The 26,534-nt window shown below is 42.8% G+C and overlaps 1 protein-coding gene across 2 annotated transcripts in view; it reads right to left on the bottom strand.

Annotated features, from left to right (window-relative positions):
* The window catches only part of ITPKA (inositol-trisphosphate 3-kinase A), a 40,037-nt gene that overhangs the window by 6,464 nt on the left and 7,039 nt on the right, over positions 1-26,534 (bottom strand). For both annotated transcript variants that reach the window (XM_064462514.1, XM_064462513.1), the window contains exons 2-4: positions 8,722-8,818; positions 6,324-6,537; positions 4,424-4,628 (exon numbers count right to left, since the gene is read on the bottom strand). In XM_064462514.1, coding sequence (XP_064318584.1) covers positions 4,424-4,628; positions 6,324-6,537; positions 8,722-8,818 — 516 coding nt within the window. The remainder of the gene's footprint in view (positions 1-4,423; positions 4,629-6,323; positions 6,538-8,721; positions 8,819-26,534) is intronic.

Raw genomic sequence — 26,534 nt, forward strand, 5'->3', positions numbered from 1 at the left:
AAAAACCCAAAACAACTCATGCAGGAGGGTTTTCTCACATGTCAGCGTTAGCAGTGCAAAGTTCAATGGGGCAAACGACAGTGACCTCTTTGGTTGTCCTCTGGGACAACCCTGGCTGAGCCTATAAGGGGACATCTTCAAACCTTATTTTACTAGCTTTTTCTGTTTGGTTAGTTTTTTGTTTGTTTTTCAATGGGGAAATCAAACAATTGTGGTTAAGACTCAGTTCCCAGTATACCTTTGCACATAAACGTGACCCAGAAGTCAAATGGAAAGCTAGCTGCAGCCAAGACCAACTCTGGATTTGCAATACTAGCAGTGACACAAACACTAGCAGTGACGAAGCAGGTGTGTGAATTTTGGCAAAGGACAATGCATGCATACTTGTGTCCAACTGCGTCCTGGAGAAATTCAGAGTATTTTGTGCTGTCAGTATGACTCAGTACAGAAGCATCCTGCTACTGTAAAAACAAAGCCTTTTTATGTGCTGGTAGTGACCAGTTTGTGCTTGTGGGGCTACAAATAAGTAAGAGCAGTGCATGAATTGGAGATATCTGTCAACATAGACTACATGAATATGCACGTCTCCAAGATCATCCCTGTTGCTTCAAGAGACACAAATATGAGCTTGTAGGACATGCATGTAGAATACAGCAATTATTGCCATTGGTAGCCTGTGTCCCCTAAAAGCCTGCAAGATTATCAAACTGTATTCCTCTCCATCGTATCAGTCCACTGAAACCCTCATTTCCATTATAAGAGTGAATCAACAGGTCATCAAAATGTGCTCCCTCCCACATGTTAAAAGTCACTGCACCAAAACTGCGTAAATTCAGCTCCAGTCTCAGCAGGCAAAACACTATTTACTCCACAGCAGAACTCGGCCCCTAGTATATACATGGAAAAAATCTGATAATGCTAAATTTCCAGATTTATCATGCAAGAGAATGAACTGACTGACTGGCAAAGCCATCCAGAACAGCCTCCCACCTACCAGACTTTCTAGCAGCAGAATAAACAGAATTTTGTTCTAAGGCTGCGGGCCAGATACAAGTGTGGCATGTCAGCCTGAGGAGATGTGTAAGTTATGCAAGAGAAGTTCAGCAGGTAGGCAGTGAAACTTAGGAGCCATCTGATCTGATGTATGATAATGCTCCACAGCACATAGAAATTTGGAGCTTCACCTGATGCCTCGTACCTCTTCACTGGAGTAGGACTCTTTTAAAAATCATTTCTCCCCATGCCCCAAATCCCAGAGCTCTGCGTTCCCTTTTCATCCTTTCTTGTATGGACAGACTAATTGCTTGCTTCCCTGTTGTTTAGAAATAATTTTATGATTTTGTTCCTTTGCTGTTTTGTTGGCAGGAAACCTAACTGCCGCCTGACATTACTTGCTGGAAACAACATCCAGATTTTGAACGGCATCATCCCTCATATTCTATACCAGGTCCTTGCAACAACTCTGGATGTACCCGATCCCCAGGAGGTGCTTGCCTGACTTGCTCCTTGAAGTCGTACCTTTGTCAGGGTCTCCACATACATTCCTGCGCAGCAGAGCAGTCCGTGGCACAGTGCAGCTAGTGGGCCACTTGCAGCACTTCTCATTAGATTTGACAGTGGCACGGCTAGCAGGAGGGCAGGTTTGGCTGCTCCATAAAATAGTGCTACCTATCTTAACCCGTGTGGTCTTGCTCAGATTCCTCTGCAGTCTTCCCTTAAAGGGCTCTGGGTTAAGGTCATGACCTAAATGGATTCAGAAAGATTTATGGATCAAATCTGATGTCCTCCTGGAAAAATGGCCATCCCTGATCTACAGCTACAGGAAGGGTACCAAAGGAAGAAGTAAATTCCTAAACTGCACTGAGATTCAGCGAAAGCATGGGAAGCCAGAAGTCCTGATTCTCAGCCCCAAGCACCCTCTGCACTGCAAAACTATCAGTCTTGTAGAGACAATGTTTGTGATACCTAGCCTTCAGACAGCCCCTTCCAGAAGGGAAACGTCCATTCTGAATCTGGCAGGCACAAGAGACTGACTGTCAGGCGCCAGCTATAAGGAAACCCAATGGTATCTAATATTTTTTGGTAAGAGGAAGAGGGACAAATCCCATGAGTGAACCCAGCCTGATTTCAGAGATACGGAAACAAGGCAAGGCAAAAGGCAAACCTAAAGACCTAAAGTGAAAAGGCATCCCACTGATGAAGGGTGGGTGCACATGGTGAGTCAGATCTCATTTACTGGAAGCCACTTCACAGAAGGGCTTCTATGATTTCAGTTTCTTTGCTTCTGCTTCTTAGTCCAGCAGCCACAGGGCAGGAATAGCTCTGAATGAGCAAACCCAAAGCTAACCGTTGCTAGCTATTCAGCTAACTCCAGGAGTTATCAGTGCACTCAGGGAGAACACCTCCTTTTTCCCCCCACCAACCACTAGCTGGCACCACTGATCCCTACAGGATCTCCTCTCAAAATGAAGATCTCTGCAGCATGGCTTTGCTTTTCTGCAAATATACAGAACTGGATGTACAGTTCAACTACAGTGAAACAGCGTAGGGAGTACCAACTAGCTGTATTGCTTGAACAACTCCCTTCCTGTAACCGTTTCTCCATGTAAAAAAAAAAAATAAGGGAATAATGACTACATCCCTCATACCAGCACAGGGAGATAGAGAAAAAAGTAATATACTGCAGTACTCCAAAGCATTTCCTGTGCTTAATAAAAGAGTATGTATTTGTGTCCTGGTTTGTGCAGTTACAGCATTGTCTCAACAGAGGGAAATATCATGCAGTCTGTGTGCCACACTGCTCCTACCCACCTCTGATAACCAGCCAGACCACAAGGAAGAAGCCAGGAGGTTTTACTGGAGCTCCTCCATGCTCCTTTAACCCAGTCACTCTCCAGGACTCAACATTAATCTAAGTCTTCTACACTGACCAGCTACCTTTCCAATAACATATGTAAAAGGTCTCAAGATCACATGGGTTTCTGATTCCATTACACAGAGCATCCAAAGACCTAAGTGGTATAGGAGTAAAAACAGGTATCTTGGTAACATCATTAGGTGGCTAAAGGGTAAGACAGAAGCGTCTTGGCTGGACTGGAGCCAGATCATCTGCCACCCAGACGGTTCCTGCATGAGGATGCCTGTGTCTAACAGCCAGGAGTGGGTGGCACAGTGTACGGGGGGCCAGCACAGCATGAGCTGGAAGCCCTAGTTCCTGCATCACAGCAGGAGAATCTGTGAATGAGGACGGCAGAGGACAACACAGGGAAGCAGAAAAGCAAGGGGTGTTTAAAGAGCCTCTGCTCATCAGCGTCACCCTCTTTTACCCTTTTCTTCTTCCTATGGGCTTGAACTACGAAACAGAACCAAAACTCATCCAGATTATAATTTACAATGTCCTAACATACCTAAATTAAACATGTATGCTCTGTGAACATCCTGAAATCACACAGGGTAACCCCATGCTAACTTCTTCATAGCTGTCCCATCATGGGCTTCAGGTAACAAGTACTCGTCCAAGGTGCGGATGGGTTTGGGAAGCCCTCACCGTGCTCTGTGCTGCTACAGGTACACCACTATCTCTAACCCAAGCAAACTAGCTTAAGGCTAGCTGTGACAGGCCTATGCAAGCAGAAAGCACACTTCTGGATTCCAGCAAGTGTTAACATTTAAGCGACCGAGTCACTTGGCTGATATTCTGAGAGTAGGTCCTAACGGGTTTCTGGGTGGGTGTCTGACATTGCCATGGCGCACAACAAATATAAGGAATTAACGGGTGGGAAAGAAAATTGCTAGGGTGGTTCCATGGCTGTAGGTAGTATCCTAGGAATGGTATGAAGGCACAATGGACTTTGTTGAGGGAGAAATTTTATGTTTCGTTGTTTTGGCCTTATTCCAGCTCCACCTATACCAGATATTGTCATGTACTTAAAAGGAAAAGGGGTTTCCTCAATCCCAAGAATACCGAAGCTAATGCTTTTAATACAACTTGTGAATAAACATACCTGGAACAAAAACACTTTACTGTGATTTACTTGGAATAAATATGTATAGTTCCTGGATAACAAAAAAAAAAGTGTAATTGCATGGGGAGAGGCAGTTATTTCTTCAGTTCTGAATTCTTCCTTATAACAGTCTCATTTTCATTGTATCTACATTGTGTACCTGCTTGGGTCCTTCCTGCAATGTGTCCGTGGTTGAACCAAGTACGGCTGATGTGCACTTGATGTTTAACTTCATTGACACTACTCTGTTATAATTACTATGGATGCTTTAAAATCACAATACACTGAACTCTGCGGTTTTAGTTAGTAAATTTTCACATAAACCTGTAGAAAACACGGGTAATGATACACACTAGCTTTTTGATTAACCAACAAATCAAAGTTTGGTCTCCTAGAACAGGCAGAATTGAAACCATTACCTTAATCCCTTCAATCCTGAAGCCCAGGTTGGCACTAGAGCTGATGGTTTCCCTCCACTGCATGTATCGGGGTTTGGTGACAGCATGCTGGGCATTCTCTTCAGCTGTGGGAGCAAGAGGATCCACTTCAATCATTTTCTTGTACATGTCCTTACGCAGCTTTGGTTTCTCACGGGCCTTAGTCAATTCTTCCTCCAGGTATGTCCTGCAAAAACATCACATCCCAACAAAACTGTAAGGACTCCCTAAATGTTCCTCTTTTTATTACTTATAACCTGGCCTCAAGAAATGTAAACCAGGAAAGTGTTATCAAACCCCAGTTTTGCATACAGGGAAACTAAAGAGCACGGACTAGTGACTGCACAGGCACATTTAGTGAAACAGTTGCAGGAATCAGGAATTGTGTCATTCACTTCTTGTTCTAACTATACCTTTACTTACTGTTACATGTTATTGTTATGTCCTGCTTACAGAATGGGAGAAAGATGAATTCCTCCTGTGCCATGAAAAAGAACTGTATTTTCAGAGGACAGTTAAGAGAGATCACCTACAGTGAAATCTAAAGCAAGCAGGGCTGCTGAAGTCTTACTGTCTTCTCTCTCCTCAAAAAAAAAACAACAAACCATCAATCGTGTGGGTTTTTTAGGCCTCAGAGAGCAATCAAGTTTTTACTTAATGCATCAGACAGCAAGAGACTGAATCACTCCTCATATAGTAAAGCAGATTATCTGAGCAGCCCCAAATCAGAAGAGGTAACTAAGAGCAGGAAGGTCAAGGGTGACAAACTTGCCACATTTCGCTGTTATCTGGTACCTTTGGAAAGGCATTCTCCATGTTCCCTACATTCCACTGGACTCCTAGAGCTTGCCTCTCCACAAAGCTTGCACTTATCAGGTGCCTGGAGCATACTTTCTTCATCACAGTGTAATAAACCAGGCTGGTGTTTAGGAGAGGCTGTCATTCACTACCAGAATGTCACCTACTTTGAATAAAACGCGTATTGCTGCAAATTCTTCTCCTCTTTCTTCTGGGCATACAAGTGCTACATGTTTCTACCCTGATTTAGCTGACAATTCATTTAAGTTTCTGTATCTATTTGAAAAGGCTTGCCTGCGCTCCTGTAAGTTGAATAACTCATTCACGACAATAACTCTTGAGCATCTGAGCTGGCACCCAAAAGATTCCTGTGGCAGTTCATACCTCTCTGTACTGTTACTCCAGGCTCTCAGCAGATTCCTTATCTACACTTGTTCTGCTTAGATAACATTTTTGAGGTTTTCCTCTTAATCGCAGACAAGAAAAGGAAAAGAAAGTGAGAATCTGGAGAACAAGGTGATAGAATCATGGAGCTGTCAGAGTAGGGGAAAAAACACAGGTCAGTCCTGGGCAGATGGTCAACTCTCTTCTTTACAGAAGTGATCTATACCAGCAAAGACTCATTCAGGTGTTGGAAATGGGCTTTCACATTGCTATTCAGTCACTTACATTTGGAGATGGGAATTTTGCTCTTTGTGGCATTTTTTTAATCACTGCATACACAAAGATTAAATGAACTGGCAGTGAATGAATCATAGAATTTCCCCCCCGCAATGTATTATCAGTCCACTGCAGAGGAACTTTGTCTTAAATCACCCCTGAAAATATCTTGATCTGGATAATTTTTGAGGCTATAAATCAGTCAGTTTCCAGAATCCATGTACAATCAAGCGACAACGGGACATGCTCTCCTCAGGTTGTCCAAGGCGACAGGCAAACCAACAACAGGTTGTCTGGACTGAATCCCAAGGCTCCAAAAATGTTACCAAACTCCTCCAGACAGAACATGACCACGTCGCTCCCCTCCCCCACTTCCTTCAAATGCATTTGGGTTAGAAAGCACTTTCTCTTTCATGTACCCCACCTTATCCCCATCTTGCAGTCCATCACACAAGGCCCTTCAAAATCAGTAAGCAAGTCATCCAGCTGAATGTAGCTCTCGCCATCTCTCTCCACCACACCGTGGAAGCAAGGGACACAGGAGCGTAGCGGGTCTTTCATCAATCGCTCAAAACACTCCTTTTCGTTCTCAGAGAAGCGTTTGAGAATCTTCCCGCTATCAGCTGCCTTGAAACTCCCTAAAAAATAAAATCAAACACATGCTCATAAGACTGACCTGCAAAAAAGGAAAACACCTTCCCCCACTACTCCAGCTTCATCTACTGAGGTAGATGGCTTATGACACCAGTTAAAGATTTCCCCTGAACAGAAAGATAACATGCTTTTCATAAGTAAAACACCCAGGACAAACACAGCCGTTTGGCAGTGAAAGTCCGTTTGGATACATTCCCATGTCAGAATTTATAGCTTTAAGGAGTGCAACTGCTCCAGGCCATCAGGTTTTTTTTCCATGCTAAACTCTTTGTTAGGATATTAAACACTACGCACTTATTAAAATGCACAGGAAGAAGCCACGAGCCAGAACTCATTAATCCTCTGACAGGCTATTTTAAAGCTGCATAACTGCCAGTGTTGGCTTGTCCTTAATCCTCACATAGGGTATACCTGCTGAGTGTGTACGTACCAAGGCCGTACGGTCAGTGATCGTTAAACAGCCACAAACAGGCTAGAAGCCAAGCACTGCCCTTTCTATCCACACACGCTGTGACTGCGCATGCGTGTACCTCCAGGTAATGCCTCTTTCCGGAGCCCGGCTAATCTGCAGGTAGAGCCTGTAGTGCGATTGTTTTGGTTTTTGGTTTGGTTGGTTGGTTTTTCTTCTCTCTCTCTGTTTTTAACAACCCTGAGGGTGAATGGTAGTCAGTACAAATGACAGTCTGCATAGGCTAAGATTGGCCATAATTAGACTCCAGCTGCAGAAGTTGCTTTCCAGTGCCACAACCTGCCAATAACGTAAGAGGAAAGTACATGTTTCATTCAGAGGAACCCTTTAATCTACACAACATAAAATCGGCACCAACGTAGGAGCCTCATTAATCCTGGGCTAAAGCTCAGCTTTTATCACAGCAGAATCTTTCATCCATTGCAAACTGATTCTTCTCTGACAAATCCTAGAACTGGCACTGCCGCAGCACAAGGGCAAGGGTGGTGATGGCCTAGGTTTTAGTTTAGAAGGACTTGTCATATCAGAGAACAGCAGCTGAAAAAAGGATGGACTAAATGCAACTAGAGAAAACTAAAGCAAAGTGGAGCAGTATCTCTCCTCATCAGCCTCTAGTGACCTCTTAACCTTCCTCTTCCACCCTACTACACAAGCCTCCAGAAGGCTTATGATTACACCACCAGGGCATCACTCCACACAGACCAAGCCAAGCCCGTACACACTGTGATAAGAACTGCAATAAGAGTGGGTCATCTTGGCACTCTGTGTGATACAAGTCAGCCCCGCCAAAATGCAGCTACTCCATTTCTAGGACTAAATAAATTTCTCTGCACTGCTTTGAAGTGCATCATATTAGTGCATTAGCATATAAAGAGGTGGTTCAGGTACTGCGTTAAAGCACGATGTAGCGTAGGTGCCTGCCCACATGTGTACTAATAAACCCCGCACTAGCACTTTAGGAACAAGGGCTGCAGAGGAATTAAGTGCAACACGAGAGAAGCAAACCTGATGACTTTTCTTTGTTGGTTTTTTTGGGGTTTTGGTTTTTTTTTTGGTCTTACCAATGAAACAAAGCCTACATCAGAGGCACACCTACCAGCTTCTACGGACATAAAACCAGAACCAGCCAACTGAGCTGCTCCTTGCACTCATACAGTGAACAACAACAGACTCACAATGCAGACACCTCGGCAGCAAGTCAATTTTCACCAGATTTGTTTTCCACCCAAGGGTTTACATTCAGATGAGGGATTTGGGGTTGGTATTAGAAACACTGCTCTTGGCAGGGCTCAGGCACATACAGGCATGAATAGTAGTCCTTTCCACTAGGGAACTAACATATTGGCTACTCAGTCAAGAAAGATGATCCCATACCACAACCAACAGCGGCAGATGGACCAGGGTTCAAGTCCCCAGTCCCTCTTGATTCACATATTTCACCTTACAAGGACGCATCGGGAGCCTGGCCCCTCCTCAGAGTCCGACCACTGCTTCCTTGCTCATCTCATTTTTTCAGGCATATCATTCCCCCTTCCCTATCCCCACCACAACTGAAGGAAAGATATTCTAGTTCAGATTCACTGATGTCACCAGCTTCCTTTTACCTGAAGGAAGGAAATAGAGAAACACTGAAACAGTGTTTTTCTTGCTGCTGACATCCCCATTCCAGAGACAAGCACATTGAAAATATCCATCTCACCTGTATGCCCAGCCAACTGCACCCAGGAGTAGCGTTTCTTGAAGGGGCTGATGACTGGTAAGTTAACCATGGTTTTAATTGTATGCCATGCCTTTTTCTGGAATCCAAAAGAAAGAAATGTTAAGTTGGGCAAAGGCTGAAATCCTGACAAGCCACAAACCCATCACATAGCTTCATGCATTGCTCCTCACTGATTTTTAAGTGCTCAAAGGTGGAACCACAAAACAGACGCTGTCATCATCACGGGGAAAAATATGCAAATAAACCCAAGAATGTACAAATACTTAAGTATAATGACCTACCATCCACAAAGAAAGCTGCCTGCAAGAAATTAAAACAAGTGTCATACTGCATGTCACAGGCCTGTTCTTAGCCACACCTGACCCCCTCCGTGTCTGAGTCATGCAGTGTGCGGAAAGCAGATGCTGAACGCTTATGCACGTCTAAGTTTCCATGAGACATGAACATAAGCTGTTTGCCTCTGTCAGCAATACTTCCTTTCCCAAAGGACTTCATCATCACCTCGTGGTTAACGGCTTTCTCCAAGTCAGCAGGTGAGTCTTACTGTGACAGACGCATAGAAAATGCATCTCTAGTTGGACACGGAGGTCACCCAGGTCCCTCGGCACCCATTGCCAGTGTGCTGTAGAATATAGTCCAGGTCATGAATTTTCCTGGTCCCTCCCCTCTTTCCAAGTCTTGTTACTTTTTAACAGAGCTGGGCATCACTCTGGTGGCCTTTGGCTGCCGCACAGTGCAGCTGCGTGGATACCACTGCAGGCAGACAGGGAAACAGAACAGCTGCTCTGTCGCAAAGGCAGAAAGGAAAGAAAAAAGTAGAAAGTGAAAAAATCTCATGCTCTGGAACTGAAACCCAGGTGGGAGAGAACCACAGCCCACTGGTGTTCATGTTACACTCTGGGATCCCTCAAAGTGCTTTACAAACAAGGACAGCCGGCTCATTTCTTTTCGCTAGGACACAATACCCTGCTGGAGAAAAAAAAAAGTGGAGCTGCACAATACTTGTGCACAACAATTCAGTGTTGAGAGCTTTTTGATGACATCAGGTTGGGGATTAGGCTGCATTTACAGAAATGCTTATCAACAGCCTAACTGGGATTCACCAAAATCTATGGGAGGCATTGATTTCACTGGAAGAGAGTTTAGGTCATTGCCCAACACCTGAAAAATCCACCTGCAACACAGCCATGTCTCCTTTAGCAGGGATATTGACCTGACTACTTGGGTACTTAGGATACCTGATTTTTATTGTCTTCTAATTACGCTTCCACAGAAGTGAAAAAAACACAAAAAGGTAAAATTACAGGCAATGATACAAAAGCAAAATATAGCTCTCTAGATCACACTCTGACCTGGCCTTCCTCCCCCAGACTTGTTCTCTTATACCATGTTTCTTGCAAGGTATCCTCTAGCAATGCTGGTCATGCATGAGGGCAAAACCCTGTGGCTATCTTAGGATGTATCAAAAGGATATGTGACACTGTGAGAGGATACTCACAGATGCAAGTGGTCTTTCTTTTAACAACTTGTCTTCACAAGAAAGTTTTAAGTTATGCTGCAGATTAAACTGACATAACAATATAATCACATATAATCATATGAGCATACTTATTCTGAAATAAGACTGCTTCTTCCTATTTAATTTATTTTGGTTTTGAATGCAGTCCAAGCTGAAACGAAGTTACTCTCGGTCTGATATAATTGCTCCATACAGTAGTAATACTTTTGAAAACATACTGTGCCAGTGAGAGGAAGCATCGAAGGAAAATCCTGGATGTTTGAGAATCATGAAGACTCGGTTGCACTTACCGCAACTCCACAGATGTTACTAGCTCTAGCTAAACTCCAGTTTCATAAATACCTTCTGCAGATTTAAATGACCCTTTCATATTCTGTATTATTTGGATTTCATATCCTATATTATTTGCTGTAAGTCATTCCAAACTGCAACCTTGCAGTGCTAAACAGCGACTTGGCTCCATCAGAGCTAGCTGCTGTTTTACAGAGGATGAGAGAGACTCCTGTATACCACTCACAAACATCCATAGCCTCCTTCCGGAGGGAAGTGCAGTGTAACTATTGTTAGTCAAGTAGCAAAAATAAATTACTTTTGTATAGTCTATTTGCCAGATTTAACCCACATCAGAAGCCCTTCAGTCTACTCTGCTGTTTCTACTCCAGAGGGACACAGCCCTAAGTTATTTAAAGAACAGTTGAAAGTAAATATTGTTCTGCATTAAAATGACCCCTTTGAAGGCAACGCCTTGCAAACATTTATTTTTTGAAGGTTCCAACCCAATTTTCAGGGCAACACTGCTTTTCCCCCCCATCCCTTAATCAGAAGCCAGCACTGCTCCATAACTCTCCCATAAAGATCCTATACTCATCATAATGTCCCACTCCTAACAAACCGCATCCTGCCTCGCAACGACTTGTTATCCTGATATATCCAGAAGTGATTAGAAGCTCAGGTTTTCAAGAAATGCACATCAACTGTCAATGCAACACCACATGCCAGTGGCTTTCCCACCTCCTCCCTCCCACCTAGCCCTAAGCAGCTGCAGCTTTTATTTGTACTGTGGGTGGGAAGGAGAAACAAGGGGCCAAATTCAGCCCCAGCTCAAGCGGACTTTGGCTGCTTAGGTTACAACTGCCTTGGATGAGTATGTTTAAGCTACTCATTCAATATGCAGACACTGACAATTTCTTTTTTTTTTTTTATTTTAAATCATCTCTTCGCAAACCTTTTTCCTCCATCAAAACAGGGAAAGCATGAGGCTTAAGCTAAGAAGGAAAGGATTGCTCCCAGACCCATCCCATGGGGCATGCTGCCATCGGCAGGGGTTCAGAAGTTGCACTTCCCTCTATCACAACTTCCAGTCTCCCAAATCACTCAACCCAGGATGCAAATTGCCAAGATGCAAACAGGACTGCATGCTGTTGGAGCAGTGGCGAGTGGGAAGATGGAAACTTTGTGTGCCTGCTGTGGGAGGAATCTTTCTCACTTCTATTTCTACAGAAAGATCTCTTCCTCTTTGTTAGCAACGGTATCATGTGCTTTTCAAATCACTGCGTTATGCTGCAGTGGCAAAGAGGACTGCTACCACTACCCATCTGTATTTGCACCCCTTATCTCCCTCACTCCCTGTTTCTTCTAGATTCCTGCTCAGTCTTCCTTGACCTTTTGCTCTGTCTAGGTTTCTCCAAACCCTCATTTAATCTACATTCCCAGCTACCACATGCTATTCCGATACATTCAGGGAAGACTCATCTCTCTGTATCAGAATTGCCCGAACCAGATGCCCTTGACATCACCGATGCTGTTTTATATGCCTCGAGATCAATATACTCAAGAGTTTTCCAATAGGAAAAAGGAATTCCAAAAGGGCCAAGAGGCAAACATGAGAAATATTAATGTTCCCAGATTCAGCACGTAAGTTACTCAGCGGAAGCTGTAACTGGCACACTACATATATCTCCTTAAGCACGAAAACGTATGGGATGATAAAAAGGGGAAAAGCTAGTTTTCTGCCAATGGGTCAGCCTGTGTGATGGGCCGTGCCACTGGAACTGCGTCCCTGGTAGCAAACGAACCAAAATTCAGGGAAAGAGAATCAGAGAACCAGTTCCCACAATGAAGCCACAATGCATGCAAAGGATCGTGGCTTGGTATCTGATCTGTGTTATCTGGATTACTCACTTGAATCACTTTTCTGAATTTGAAGCAGAGCACTGAAGAAAAGCACACATCCATGCAGCAGATGTGGCAGACTTGCTCTGTGTTAGTCCTGGCATATACAGACAAGATGCTGGCCAGATGAGGTATCCCCAACCTATTTAACCCTGGATACAGGCAGCTGTTGCCGTCACGCCTATTCATTAAGAAATAGCAAAGATGAGCAGCAAGCAAGAGCCACCGGTTCCTGCGAGCACATCTTTCTCTGGGCCTTTTCTCATGATGAGAGCACGACTTCAGATGTTACTAGTGTGCAGAAGCAAAGCCGCAATGATCCTGCCCAATTACACCAGAAGGACTCGGCTGAGGAAAACCCACTAAACTGACTGGGAGGCATTTCATCCATTTTAAGTGGTTTTGGCTCAGGCCTCGCTTTCCCCAAGAATTAATCCACAGGAACTAACCGTCTTTCCTGAAACCCTCCCACCATCCCAGGACAAGGGCTATAATATAATATATATAATATATATAATATATATAATATATAATATAATAGCTATACTCACTGAACAGATTAGTGCAGGGTCCCTGAATTGGGTGGGTTTTTTTTTGGTTGCTGCTGCTGCTGTTTTACAGGCAGTATGGAACAACTGAAATCTCTCTCTGAGCATACGATGAATCCCTCAGGGACAGACGAACTACTCTGATTCCTAAGGGCAATGGGGGAGAGGCACCTGAACTTTCCTCTGCTGTTCTGTGGAAAAATAAATAAAATCTCTCCCTAATTTCAGGGTAAAATGAAAACAAAGATCTTGGTACTGTGAACACCTCAAACACATGTAACTGCCCTCAGACAAGCACTGACAAACAGGCAACATACACAGGAATTTGCAGACTTGAGTCCTAAGTGAAGCAATTACAAGAATTAAAAACACCAACTGCATCTAAACTAGTAAGCAGCGGGGGGGGGGATCTATCAGTTTTAATAATCCGAGCATGTTACTTGAAACTACAGTCAGTTAAAGAACAAAAGTACATTGAAATGTAACATAAATCAACAAGGTCCCTAAAAAAGTTCATTTTTCCATCAGCAGCAGAGTGGAGGAGTAGTTTGTTGCCTGAGCTGGTAAATTTTCATGGAAATTCTGCTAGACTACAGTAAACCATGACCCTGGAATCTTTTTTTTTTTTTTTATTCCAGGAAAATTTCAGCAGTTTCTTTAGCCAAGATCCTGTTGTCTTTTTTTTGTGCATTAGTACGAAGCCTACGCAAGCCTACAGAGAGCTATTATGACAGCAAGAAACAAAAGGATAGTGAGAAATTTCTTTGTAACTTTTTTTTTTCCTAAAGGGCTTTAAGAAAGAGTACTTAATTGTCAGTCATCATAATCTACTGTTCTCTTAAAGTCTTTACGTCATTTAGGCTAAATTCTGCCACTCTGGGACATGGGGGCTGAAATCTGATCTGTATTGCTGGTTGCCACCACCTACGCGGTGTCTCACTAACTCCTAGAAGGAACAAGGTTCCTCCACAGGCCCTGCAAGGAGTGCAGAAAACTATAATTATCAAAAAGTTACTACACGCGTTTCAAAATAATTCGGCAAGAGCCGTGTGCCCAAAACACAAGAGCACTGAGCAATGCCTTGCCTGATAGTCTCAGCCAGCGCGGTGCAAGCGAGCGAGCGTGCGAGAAGGTGATGGGTGTTGGCCTCTTTCCGGACACGGTAACCGTAACAATAGTGACTGGAAAAGTAACACCTGGGAACCCATCAGACTGTTAGCTGGAACTGCCTTTCACGAGCAGGCCCTACGCTAACACTCAGCGTTACCAAACGGGGTATCAGTTATGACTTATCCATGCTCAGTATTAGTCATTCTCGAGTAGCTCACCTTTCCGCTGTGAAATATTTTTTCCCTCTTCCTTCTTCCCCCCTGGGTCACACACTAGAACCCAAACTACTCCCTTTGAGATAAAACAAATCCTCGTACGGTCCATAGGATTACTTACGGCGCTGTTGCACCAGCGTGAGCAGGCGGTAGGGTCTAGTCCCGCAAATAGCTCTCTGTTAACAGTCGTTCCTTCTAACCTCTGTGTCTGTTTTACAGTTTTGTTATTCAGTTTTACTTTTTATAGTATATACAGTTACTTAACTCAATAAAATGTTTTTGAAACCCTAAGAGTTAATTTTATTTACAAAATCCTTGACTGTTTTATTTACATTAGTTTACTAAAAGTAAAATAAATCAGCTTGAAAGCTAGTTTGCTTTCTTCATTCTTTATGCCGTTTACTAAAATGTATTTTAGTACTTTTTTATTTAGTATTATACATTAAAATAATTTAGTGTTACTATATATTAATATATATGTTAAATAATTATGTTTAACATTATACCATAATTACCTATCCTAATATAAATTATTTTAAATAATAAAGAACTAGATAATATCTATATAAAAATATTTTTTAAATTTAGTAAATATAAATAGCACTATTATCAAACTAAAAAAGTTTTTAAAATCTACTAAATTATTTAATTCAGCTTGGAAAATTAAATGAACATATTCAGATTTGTTCTCCATTTTCAGTATTGTTTGCCAGTTTATTTGAATTGGCTTTGACCTGACATATCGGACCTGCTCACACAAAGAACTTAAATATAGGTCCAAAGCTACTAACCTTACTATTTTAATGAGCTACATCTAGCCCGAACAAAACTTCACCTCCATCTGTCTCAGTGCAGCCACTACCTGCCATTACCATAAAAAGCTTCTACAAGAAATCATTCTGAGTGGACCACAACCAAGACAATTACTAGCCTAATTTAATTACCCTGTAATTAGATATGCTTCTCTCTGTGTGAATGTAGTCAATAACTACAGTACTGTATTTTTATTTAATACATTGTGATTAATCACAAACACTTTAACAAAGAAGTTACTGCTTTGTCAAAATCACAATATTCCACCAAGACAACTTGTTATCAGCGTAATTTCCCCCAAACCAATGAGTTTTCCACAGGTGCAGCTTCACAGCAGCCAGCTTAAACGTTTATTAGGGATTTCGTTTTTTCAAGGGAGTGCCGCTCTGGGACAGCCAACCATATGGTTTCATCTCATGGAGAGATCTGGGGATTTGAGTGATGTTACATAAAAAAAAGAAAAAAAATTTTTAAAAGATAGTGAGAGTTGCTGAGCAACCTGGTACCTTTCCGGCTGCAGTCACAGAATTTGCCTACTGAGGGATTCTGGTTTTGAGTTCTTTCAGTTTGAGGCTTAGCGTATTTGTCTTTGCAGATCTGAAAGAGGCAGGCAGTTGACTTGGTCAGATCCAGATCCTGAAACAGCAGACGTTTTATGCCCAATATGCCCAAATTAGAATTACCTTTGGTTTTTTTCTTCTAATAATATATACAAATATATATATACATACATGCATACTTTTAAAATATCTAAAGCAGCTAGTAAAAGCTTTTCATTGCAGTTGATGAAAATTCCATTACTTTTTTTTTTTCCCCCATTGTCCAGACTGTAACAACTCCTAGGCTTGGGATCATTTGGTATTTGAAGAAACTTAGAACACCTAACAAGGTATCATACCGAAATGGAGAAAGTGACGCATACATGTCATTTTTCCCTTATTTGTTGGGAGGAATATAACTTAAATATCCACAAAGGCTCTATGTAGGGAAGCAAGGTGCCAGATTTGCCCATAGCTAGAACAAAAATTACCCCAAATAACAACAACAACAAAAATCCCTGAATTTGTCATATAAGACACTTTATACTTTCCGCAGCTGGTTTTTATGCTGTTGCCCCTTATTAAAGGTTTCTGGAATCCTTAAACTAAGGAGATTCTTGCTGCCAACTCTACTACCCACTTGGCTGAATCAGGCATGAATCACAAATCGAGACAAAGATCTCAATGGGTAGGAGGTGAAAGAGCAAGTCAACAAGAAGAACGATCCCCAAGCAAGTTCCAACAGGAGTATGTGAGCAAACCCTCACACGAACCTTTATAACTAAGTTTCTGAGCACAACACTCAATTCAGCTCCCAATATAGGGTGAGGCTATTACAGCAAGTGACTTAGTCCCGTTATTAATGCATTTAATCTTGTCACTAGGCAGTGAAGAAGTTCCTGGTGCACACAAACTCTAGTCCGCACAGCGGTGATCCTTGATTGCTAAAGAGAAAGGTATTTATGGCCAGAATCGAAATGTTGCTCTCTGATAACTTACATCAATGGACAGCCCAGCTTTAAAACCCCTGCTTTAAAAAGTCTGTGCCCTGACCTGATAACGCAACAGCATCATTCTTTAGACTGTCAGAGGTGCTACGCCAACCAACACCAACTGATAATTCATCCAAATCACAGCGACTGGCCTTCTGCCAGCGCAGCCGTGTTACTTCAAATGCTGCCAGCTGTCACTCAAGGCATACAAACAGCGTAACCATGTCCCTGATCAAGGAAATCACTGAGCAGTCTCCACATGCCAGACGCCTTGGGAGCCTTGACCATCCTTGTATCTGCCTAGCCCCCAAGGGAACTAAGGCTCGCTGCTTTGGCAGACAGGTGATCTTCCTACGGTGTACAAGTGCCAGCTGGAGCTGTAATACCGACAATCAACAGCAAGGGAGAACACACGCTCCTAAAGAACGGCAGTTTGCATGCTACACAAGCAACTTCCTGATCAGCACCTCTCATCAGACTGCCAGGCAAACTGTGACTACACCTTCATCTCTCCCTCCCAATCTTTCACCATCCAGCCTCCAAAGCTTTGAGAAGAAACAGTGCTCAGCCTGTACTCAGCCCTTGACGCTTCTGGTTTTGCACCCAACCATGGGTGAGGGCCACAGCTGCTCAACCAGCATTTGGCAGGTGTATCCTCTGACTGCAGGGTTTTCATTTCCTGTTTGTACCACACTCAAGATGGGCCGGGCTAAACCTTCAGAGTCATGAGAAACACTTAATGCAATAAGCAGAACAACGCTGCAAGCCTCAGGTTCCTGTGTTTTCCCCTCTGTCATGCCCCACCATGCAGTGAGATGCATACATTCTTTGGTTCGCTCTTCTTTAGGATACTTGGTAAGCTTGTTGGATATTCACTGTGTCTGGACTAAAGGAAGAAGTGAAGAAAAGAGAAATGGATGGTCAGTATCGGACTAAATTACTAGGAGCACAAAATCCCACATCCCACTCCACAGTTGAATTCTACTTGTAATTCCAGCAACAGTCCCTCTCCAAATCAGAGGCAAATGAAGCGCGAAGAAGTAAAAGCACTACTTGCCTTTCTGCAAACAGCATCAGTCTGCTGACTATTCTGCGGGAATCAACATTGGCATTTTGCTTCTGCTCATTACGAAGTGAAATATCTACAACCTTTACGTCATCCCCAGGCCAAAGCCAAAATAGTCAAGGAATTAGATGGCTTTAAAGCTGCACTGTCACAAGGGTTTCCGTCACTTTTCTCACTGAGATGTTGTAGAAGCCAATACTGTTGACTGAAAGACAGATTTTATTTTAATAAGAATCAACATTTTCTGTTCTAAGGGATACTGAAATGTCTACCTTTGATAGCAGGCATTGAATACTGACATTATCTCTACCTTCACAGCTTGGGCTCTGCTCTGAAAGACACCAGTTCTCTAACAGGATGGAGCTCTGCCACCTGTCGCTGCTGTGAACGCAGGAAAACTGAACAGAAGAGGTTCGTTCTGCCCCTACCAGGGTTCTGCCAGGACATCAGTCTTGCTGGAAATGGAAATGCTACTATCCAAGAAGTAAATGGAAAGTTCCTCACTATAGGAAAGTTGATTTACTTTCAGAGCCCAGACATTTGAGATTTATCCAGGCTGTCCATCACCCAGAACAATTCTGTGGTAAGTCAAACATCACTTTATCAGATGGTGTGGCAGAAGGAAAGAAATCTTTCTTAACCTCCAAAACAACTACAGTTTAAGTCTTCAGAAACTTCCTATGCCACAGTTTGGCAATTTGAGAATTAATTCTCTGCCCATCCTCCACTTGCTGTGGGTCACTGAATGTCATCACCAGTCATAAGAAAGGGACATGTAGAAAGACAGGACTCTTTAGATGAAAAAAGAAGCCTAACATCCTATTAGGTAGGACGTAGAATTACCAGTTCCAAACAGGATGAATAGCGGGGAATACTGAAAACCCAAACACATCCACACTTCTCTATACATACACCAATAAACAGACTCAGCCTAAAACATAAGCCAGTTTGTTAAGGCACAAACGTGTCATTTGTGAATCGTCTATGACCTCAAATCCAGATGTACAAAAAGTGCCAATATATTTAAATCAGGTGGTTTCTGCACAACATCAAGAGAGACTGTGTTCTGGCAATAAGCCAGGAGATAACCTCAAGAAGCTTATTTCCCATGAGTTAACTCCAGGCGCTGGGGAAGGAAGCTGAGCATGCGCTTCATCTTAGTCACTCAGGTGGTGCAGACTGTTACCTACGCTGTTACACACAGCTCTACCCTGCCTGCCCAGCAGTTCAGGGCCAGGCTTACCACCAGTTTAACGCCCCAGTGATTCAGTGCCCACAGGAGAATCTCCAGTCTGAGCAGATAAAGAGAAGTGAAGGAAATTTTAATGCTTATCCTTTATTACACTTCCCCATTCATCACAAACCACTACCACCAGACAGAAGTTGCAAAATTGTCTTTACTAACTGGTCAAAGGCTCCCGTCTTCCCATCCATAACAGCTTGGGTTAGTGAACACACTTTGAAAGCTTACCCTGCTTCCAACGTGTCCTCGTGTAAGGGCCCCAGAAGCCATATCCCATATAACTTTGAGATTCTGCCTGAAAGGAATGTAACACTGTCACAGCAGAAGACTACTGTGCTGTAATTAATTCTTTCCTGTAGGAAAGAGTAGGAAGCACAAGGATAGAGTTAAGGTTGCTGTAAGAACCTACTGGTTATCTGTGATGATTGTGCTCCATTTTGGTCACTTTTCCACAAAAAGTTTTGACAAAACGGAGGAAAGGTCAGGGATGAATAACAAACATCATATCTCTGAGGCTGAAGGAATTGTGGTTGTTTAGCCTGAGAGGACCAAGCAAGGCAACTGTCTTCTAGTACACAACAAGTTTTCATAACTGTACATAGCAGCCAATTATTCTCCATGTCCACTGGGAAGGTCAAGAACAAATGGCTTTAACTGGCAACAGAACCAAAAACTTCAGGTGAAATATCAGAAAAAGGGCTTTCCAGAGAATCAGTGAGTTTTCAAACAGGCTTGACAAATGCCTGTAAAATCGTGGTCTAGCTCAGTCATGAGGGACACCTGCCACCTAGAACTGGGTCGATCCCAGTGTCAATGAGTTGCAGCACTTTCAAAAAGACTTCTAGTTATAGGCACTAAGACGGTCCATCAGTGGTCTAAAGATACTTGCGTCCTGCAGGACAGCGAGGAAAATTACATTATGGTTTCTGTGCTTTATTTTGATTTCCCAAAAAGTATTAAAACATTCATTTAAAAAATTAAGTCCCTCATACTAACACTTGTCTGTAAATCAGGATTTCTGAAATGTTCGTACACATGCAGGTACCTATGCACATATAAAGAAGTTACTGACAGGTATTTATTTTTTTTAAATGTACTTACATATAACTTTTTTCTTTCCTAGCACGATAATTCAGCTTCTAACACCCTAAAATGTCATGCACTCATTTGCAAAAGATCTGAACAAACTCCACTGCCGCAGTATGGGATCTAAGTCCAGATACGTGCCCTTTCTCTGCTCCAGTTCCCACAACTGCAGGCTGCAATAGCTCTACTTCAGAACACTGCTGAACAATTTAAGTAATTAATGCTTGTAAACGAAATTAGAGGCACTCAGATAAGGCATTCAAGCACTCAAATAAGCAGCAATGTAGTGTTAAGTGAAAAGGATTAGAGCCTAAAAATATGTCATGTAAAAAACAGATCAGACATCCACTGGTAACACTTTGCCATCTGGTCTTCTGATCTATCAGCAAGACAAAGTCCAGTACTCCATCCATCCTCTCCTCCGTCTCCTCCCAACTCGTACCTTTGTTTTCCTCTAAAGAAGCAGAAGCGGTTACTGCTTCACCTACCACGAACACCACTGTTCAAATACGGCCCACCCTTTGCAATGGAATGCAAGTGTCAACATGCGATAGGCACTGTTACTTAGTAGGGTGTGGTATTTACCTGGGGGAAAGCCACATCCTTCAGCAACCACTTTAATAACACCAAGCTTTAACATAGTAACTGTAAGATTATTCCAAACCACTGTGTTGAAAGGATTTAAGAAAAACAAAAACAAGCAAACAAACAAACAAAAAAAAACCAACCAAAAAAATCCCCCAACCACACTCCTATTTGGGTCAACATCAGAACAGAACAAGTGAGGCCAGTGTCCGAGGCAAGATGGAAGCCCAATAAGTGGCACATGCCAATGATGTAGAAAACCCAAAATTAAATGGAAACAGGGACCCTTCAACTTCCTCCATAGGAGTGAGAGGGCCTTCTGGGTCATGAGGTTTTTGTTTTTGGAGCAAACCTAAGATTAGAGAAGCTCTTCCTGCCCCAAGTCAGCACTAGGAACTATGTAAGGAATCTGGACAAGAGATGACTTCTCCCTTGAGCAAAACTACAGGATCAAAAGAGAATTCCTGTTAACAGAACAACTCAAGAAAGGGAAGCTGAATTCCCCTTCTGTATCAGAAGCAGGTAGTCCCAGCAGACAAGGGATTATTTATGATTTTAATTTCCATAACGTAGCCTTAAGAAAGAAAGTCAAATTCAGACCTTACATAAGCAGGAGTGACTCAACGGAAGACTGAAACTGAAGTGAGGCATCTGCCTTTCTGAAGAGTTGTAGGCATTTGAACAATAGTGAATGTGTTGTACAGAGGATGTTTCCTCCACCCTGAAGGTAAACAAGTGTGTTTACAATCAAGATCCTGGAGTTCCCACCTTATCAGAAGCACAAACATCAATTGCCAATTATTAAGACACGAACCCACCTAAAAATAAAATAAACAGGGTGTAGGTTATAAGCAGATGATTTATCTATCAAAACTTTAGTCTCAGTAAAAGAAACCAAAAACCCCCATAAAACTTAAAAGAATTTCATACCATTGGTTCCTAGCAACCGAACTGCAAGCCACACTCCCATATCTTTCATAACCACCGACATCAGCCTCCTGAAATATGGAGAAAGCAGCAGCTTCTGTGCCAGATTGGACATAGGTAGCAGAACCCAAGAGTGACCAACATCAATACAGCAAGGCTCAAACGACAAAGACGAGAGACGCTTGAAATGTCCTTTGCTGGTGGTTTATGGCTTTTCACTCCAGTTTTGATGCTGGAATGGGAAACCATGCTCAGAACATCAGCCAGTCCTACTGCTGGAAAAAGACTTGGAGACTAACGGCATAGGGATTAACACACACAGGGCTATTAGGCAACACAGCGCTTCCTCCCTCCCTGGTCTCATTGCTGAAAGCAGTCACATTCTCTTTGGTCTTGCTATAACCTTTGGGAAAACAAGTCATGAAACTGTTACAGGGGCCTGATTAGGGCCTAAATCCATGCAGATTATTCGGCCAGAGAGAACTCCAGAGACTCACTTCTTCCTAACGTATTTAAAATATGGCTTAATTATCTTTTCTGCTGAATGCCTTTGGTAGCCGTGGCAGTGTCACGAGCAAGCGATAGGCAAAAGTACCTGGAAGTCAGAAATCTCCACTTTAAAATCCTCTCATAGGATTTTCAACAGAACAGCAGGATCTGTCCTGAAATGAGTACCTTGGGGTTTAACTGCTTCTGGGTTAGGGTAAAGAAGTCAAAAGAGTTCCTTATCTAAATTCCACAGAGCAAGACAATACAAACTGTATCCAATTATCAGCCTGAAATTCTGACACTCAGCATTTTGTGCTATGAAAAGTGAAAGCTGGAGCGTAGGAAGGTTTCCTTGTTTCTTCAGATTACGTCCTCCTGTGAACAAAGCTGACCCTTTGTGGAACTGGCGCCGCTGTTCCTACAGAATGCACATGGGTGGGAACGGCTGAGGAAGGAGCCCACAGCAAGCAGAACTTATCGTGATTACAACATTCAGGTCAAGTGCACTTAGCCAACAACCCACTCAAACCCCACAAAAGATAACAAACAGCCAATCTGCATGCACAAACACTGTTCACCGAGATTTTTATCCATTCTATCACTGTATCACATAAGCGCACAGCGGTGGAGAAAAACAGAGAGGCCAACTTTTAAGACTTGCTCTAGCTCAGCTTCTTTCAGAAGATCAGGGTCTCACACCCCAGACTTTCTGGAGAGCCACTAAAGCACCAATGCACAAAGAAGTCTCTCTGTTTCTGTGCGTCTCATTCTCCTGAGAACTGCTCTAAGTTACTCACCTCAAAGGACCCCAAAAACTGTTTGCTTCAGACTGAACAATTCCAACAAAACTTCAGCTGTTTCCAAGGCTAGGAAAAGATACATCTTGATCCCATTACAAAATTTCTGATGAATCCTCTGAAAAGCTTTTTAACCTTGAATCTTGAGGAAGGAGCCTGAAATTTGGCAAAAGGAGAGTTTTCGAAGCAGGAGCAGGCCATGGGAGGAGCGCCCTCTTTAGCACAGGCACATTACATGGACCAGCCAGCTCTAGCTTACTCTGCAGCACAGACTTTGGAAAGGAAGGAAGGGTAAAAAACTGTTGTCCCATGTAAGCACCTTCCACTACTGGAATGTGCTCAGATGGAGAATTATGTTTGCACTAGAACTTTAAAAATGTCTTAAATGCAAAACTGAGCACTCAAAAGTTGCAAAATTTCAGAATTGAAGTTGTCTGTGCAATGTTAAGTTATCCACTTTATGTCAATGCTTATCCTTTTCCACAGAGCTTATGATATAGTCTTTAATTATATAATAACATATTGTAGTGTCCATTCAGTGTAAACAAACAATTGCCAACTCTATAAAAAGCAGGGGTTTTTTAATTCTGTCCTCATTGGCTTTACCATTTTTACTTCACTTACTGGAAATCTACTGTAAACAGAGTTACTGAGTTTTGTGTGGTAATTTTAAGACAGCCATCACTGCAGCGGTAGAGTCCTTTCCAAGTTGTAATGAATTTGTTTTCACAGTCTCTGCTACGCAAACTCTTTTATTCATATCTTATATGGAAAATACCAAAGGAAAGATAAGTTAATATGAAAAGTACCCATTAATTTTGAAAGCTCAAAATGACGTGTCAGTTATACAAAACTGTAGAACAGCTCCCATTACCTTTGGCGCAGGTACAAACATCCAGCATTTCTGCTAATAAGACCCATACTCTCAAGTCAGTCAGTAAGGCAATGAGAAAAATGCAATTAGCAGCCACGGTGTAAGTCTGCATAAATAGCTTCCCTAGTCTCTCCCAGGGACACCGTGAAAGGCAGTCAGTTCTCCAGATCAGCACTCAGCAGCAATAACATTGGGAAGTCAGTCTTGCTCTTCTTGGGATCTGCCTGATCTGTCGCGCACGTATCTATGAAGAAACAGAGGTCCTGCAACACATCGCACCAGTCGCTATGTAACTAACTTGTCCTTCGTGTTTTTCTGAAATATAACACAGCTGCTTATTAGTTGAGTTCTACTTTAAAGACTGTAGAATATTAATATGCCCACACTGCGGTACCTTTAGTTCTTTTCATGTATTTTCAATGCTTGACTGAATGATGATTCTTCATATAATTGTCTCACGTTCTCCTGATGTGGGGTTGGGGTTGTATTTTGTTTTTTTCTGAGAATGTATTTTCCTTGTTGTTTAAAGCAATAGCCTGCTTGTCCATTAAGTTTTCATCTTCTGTCAAATCTTTCCCCTCACGTTTCCACTGACATTCCCAACCAGTCCTAACCACTCCCCTCCTGTTTACCTGTATGTTTCCTGCACCGATCACAACCCTCTTACCTCCCTCATCTCCAAAGTGCTGCTCCTGACTAGCCTGCACCAGCATCACACAGCTTCCTGCCCATAAGATTGGTCATTTGAAATCACAAGAGAAGACCTGTGCCACACGCTCACAGGCTCTTTGAAGATTTTCAGCAGAGATGGCTATTTCAGAGTATCTGAACACATTTCACTAGTGGGAGGCCTCACTGATACATCACAACAGTGTTTTATCCTCCTCTCCTTTCCAAAGCGCACGCTGCAGAGCGAGCTAGAGCTGGCCGGTCCATTTAACATGCCTTTGCTAAAGAGGGCACTCAAAGGAGTGCTGTACTTGGAGAGGATGTTCAGGCCCTGTGGCAGATGGCCCTCTTGTATTGGGAGAACCTAGGTCACAGCTCCCTTGTGCACGGCTGAGCGTCCTCAAGCTCACCAGTGCCTGAAGAGTGGGATGGCCGACCAGACCCTTCAGAGCCAAGCTCCATCAATACCTCGTGAGCACTACATACAGACTTCAAGGAGCACCACCACCTCAAAGGTGAGAAGCAGAAACTTACTTTTGATACAGTACTCCTCCACAGGAAGCAAAAAAAAAAAAAAAAAAAAAACAGAGCACAGAAATGACATGCTGTTCACGGCGAACATCACTGAACCACCACTGCAGCATTCTCAAGTCTATGGAGCTGCTTGAAGAAAGCTAAGACACAAAGAAAGCTGCATTCTCTGTGTTGTCTGTGGCAGCTCAGAGTTATGAAGGCAGCTATAGCTAAGACTGGATCATTTTATGTCAGGATGTGGTAGAGACCGGGGGATAGAATCAGTTATATTGACAGTGAACGATGATTTCCTACCGTGACTGGAAATAAAAGCATTCTCTTTCTATGCCGTGTTCAATATGATGTACCAAGAGAATTACCCATAACATACGAAAGTTGTATGAAGACTGCAGCGCTTTGCATTCTCCTCTGATACATCACAGGTGAGCTGTGCCATTGCCACTAGCTTTCTTACTCACACAGTTCTGCAACATCCCAGCTTCCTGTTAAAAAGGTAATCACTCGGTGAACTGATGAGTCATATACATTTCAGTGCCAATTACATGCAGACATAACATGTATCTATACCTACTCTTTATCACCCGTAACCACACCTCCGTTATCAACGTGGCGCAAGTATGATTGAGGTTGGAAGGGTAATGAAGAACGGCGGATGGAAGTTGAACATGAGTAAAATAAAGGTGATATTGGTGGGCTGGGTTAAACAGTGTATAGAATTTGCATTCACTATGCCACCTTACTAAGATATTTCAGCCTGTACGTAAGGAGTGTTTCTGGATTCTGGGTTAATGCCAAGCTCCCACAAAGCAGAATCTGTGTCATGCTTGCTATAGTCACCAACTGGCTTGGAGATTCTGACCCAAGCTATGAGTCTCGATCGTACCAGGTCTATGATATTGCTTCAAATGAGCTGCCAATTAGTCTTTGGCTAACTTCTTCCCGAGCTTGCCAAGGAATAGAAGGTTTGGTAACAGGCAACAGTAGCCATGCCTGATGGGTTCAGGGCAGGTTTCTATAGCATCAGCTTCACTCTTCCATGTTTTGGAATGGAAAAGAAAATTTCATCCTTTGTGGGAAGCTCAGCATTTATCGATATGAAAACGCACCCAAATGCTGCTGGCTATGAGTTATCCAAGAAAGCATTCTGCGTTACTGACAGGAACAGATCAGTTAAGCACCAGAAACAATACACCAACATGTTTGCTAGTCTGACACTGGACGAACAGGTAGCCTCTCCCCCTTCTCTATGATTTCCCTCAGAATGAGCTGATGGAGACCAACACCTGTGCTTCCCCACCCCTGCTTTTTTTTTTTTTTTTAGTAATTTTTCCCCAGGGACGGTAGGCTATGGACAGACAACGCCATCTTGCCCAACTTGTGAGCTTTTTAGAGGAAGCTCTGTTGGTAGAGAAAGTTGAGTAGAGCACTTAAAAATGCAATCTAAACCTACGCTATGCAAGATCCAAATTAACATGGACTGACAATCCAATTCTTTCTGTCTCAGCCCCCTTTCTCTGCAAAAACTACACTGACAGAGAAGGTAGGTAGAAGAGAGAGAGAGAGAGAGAGAGACAGTGACTCTACTGGTGCTGTACATAAGACAAGATCACTTCT

The sequence above is a fragment of the Phalacrocorax carbo genome, chromosome 10 (genome assembly GCF_963921805.1).
Source record: "Phalacrocorax carbo chromosome 10, bPhaCar2.1, whole genome shotgun sequence".
In the NCBI taxonomy this organism is placed as follows: Eukaryota; Metazoa; Chordata; class Aves; order Suliformes; family Phalacrocoracidae; genus Phalacrocorax; species Phalacrocorax carbo.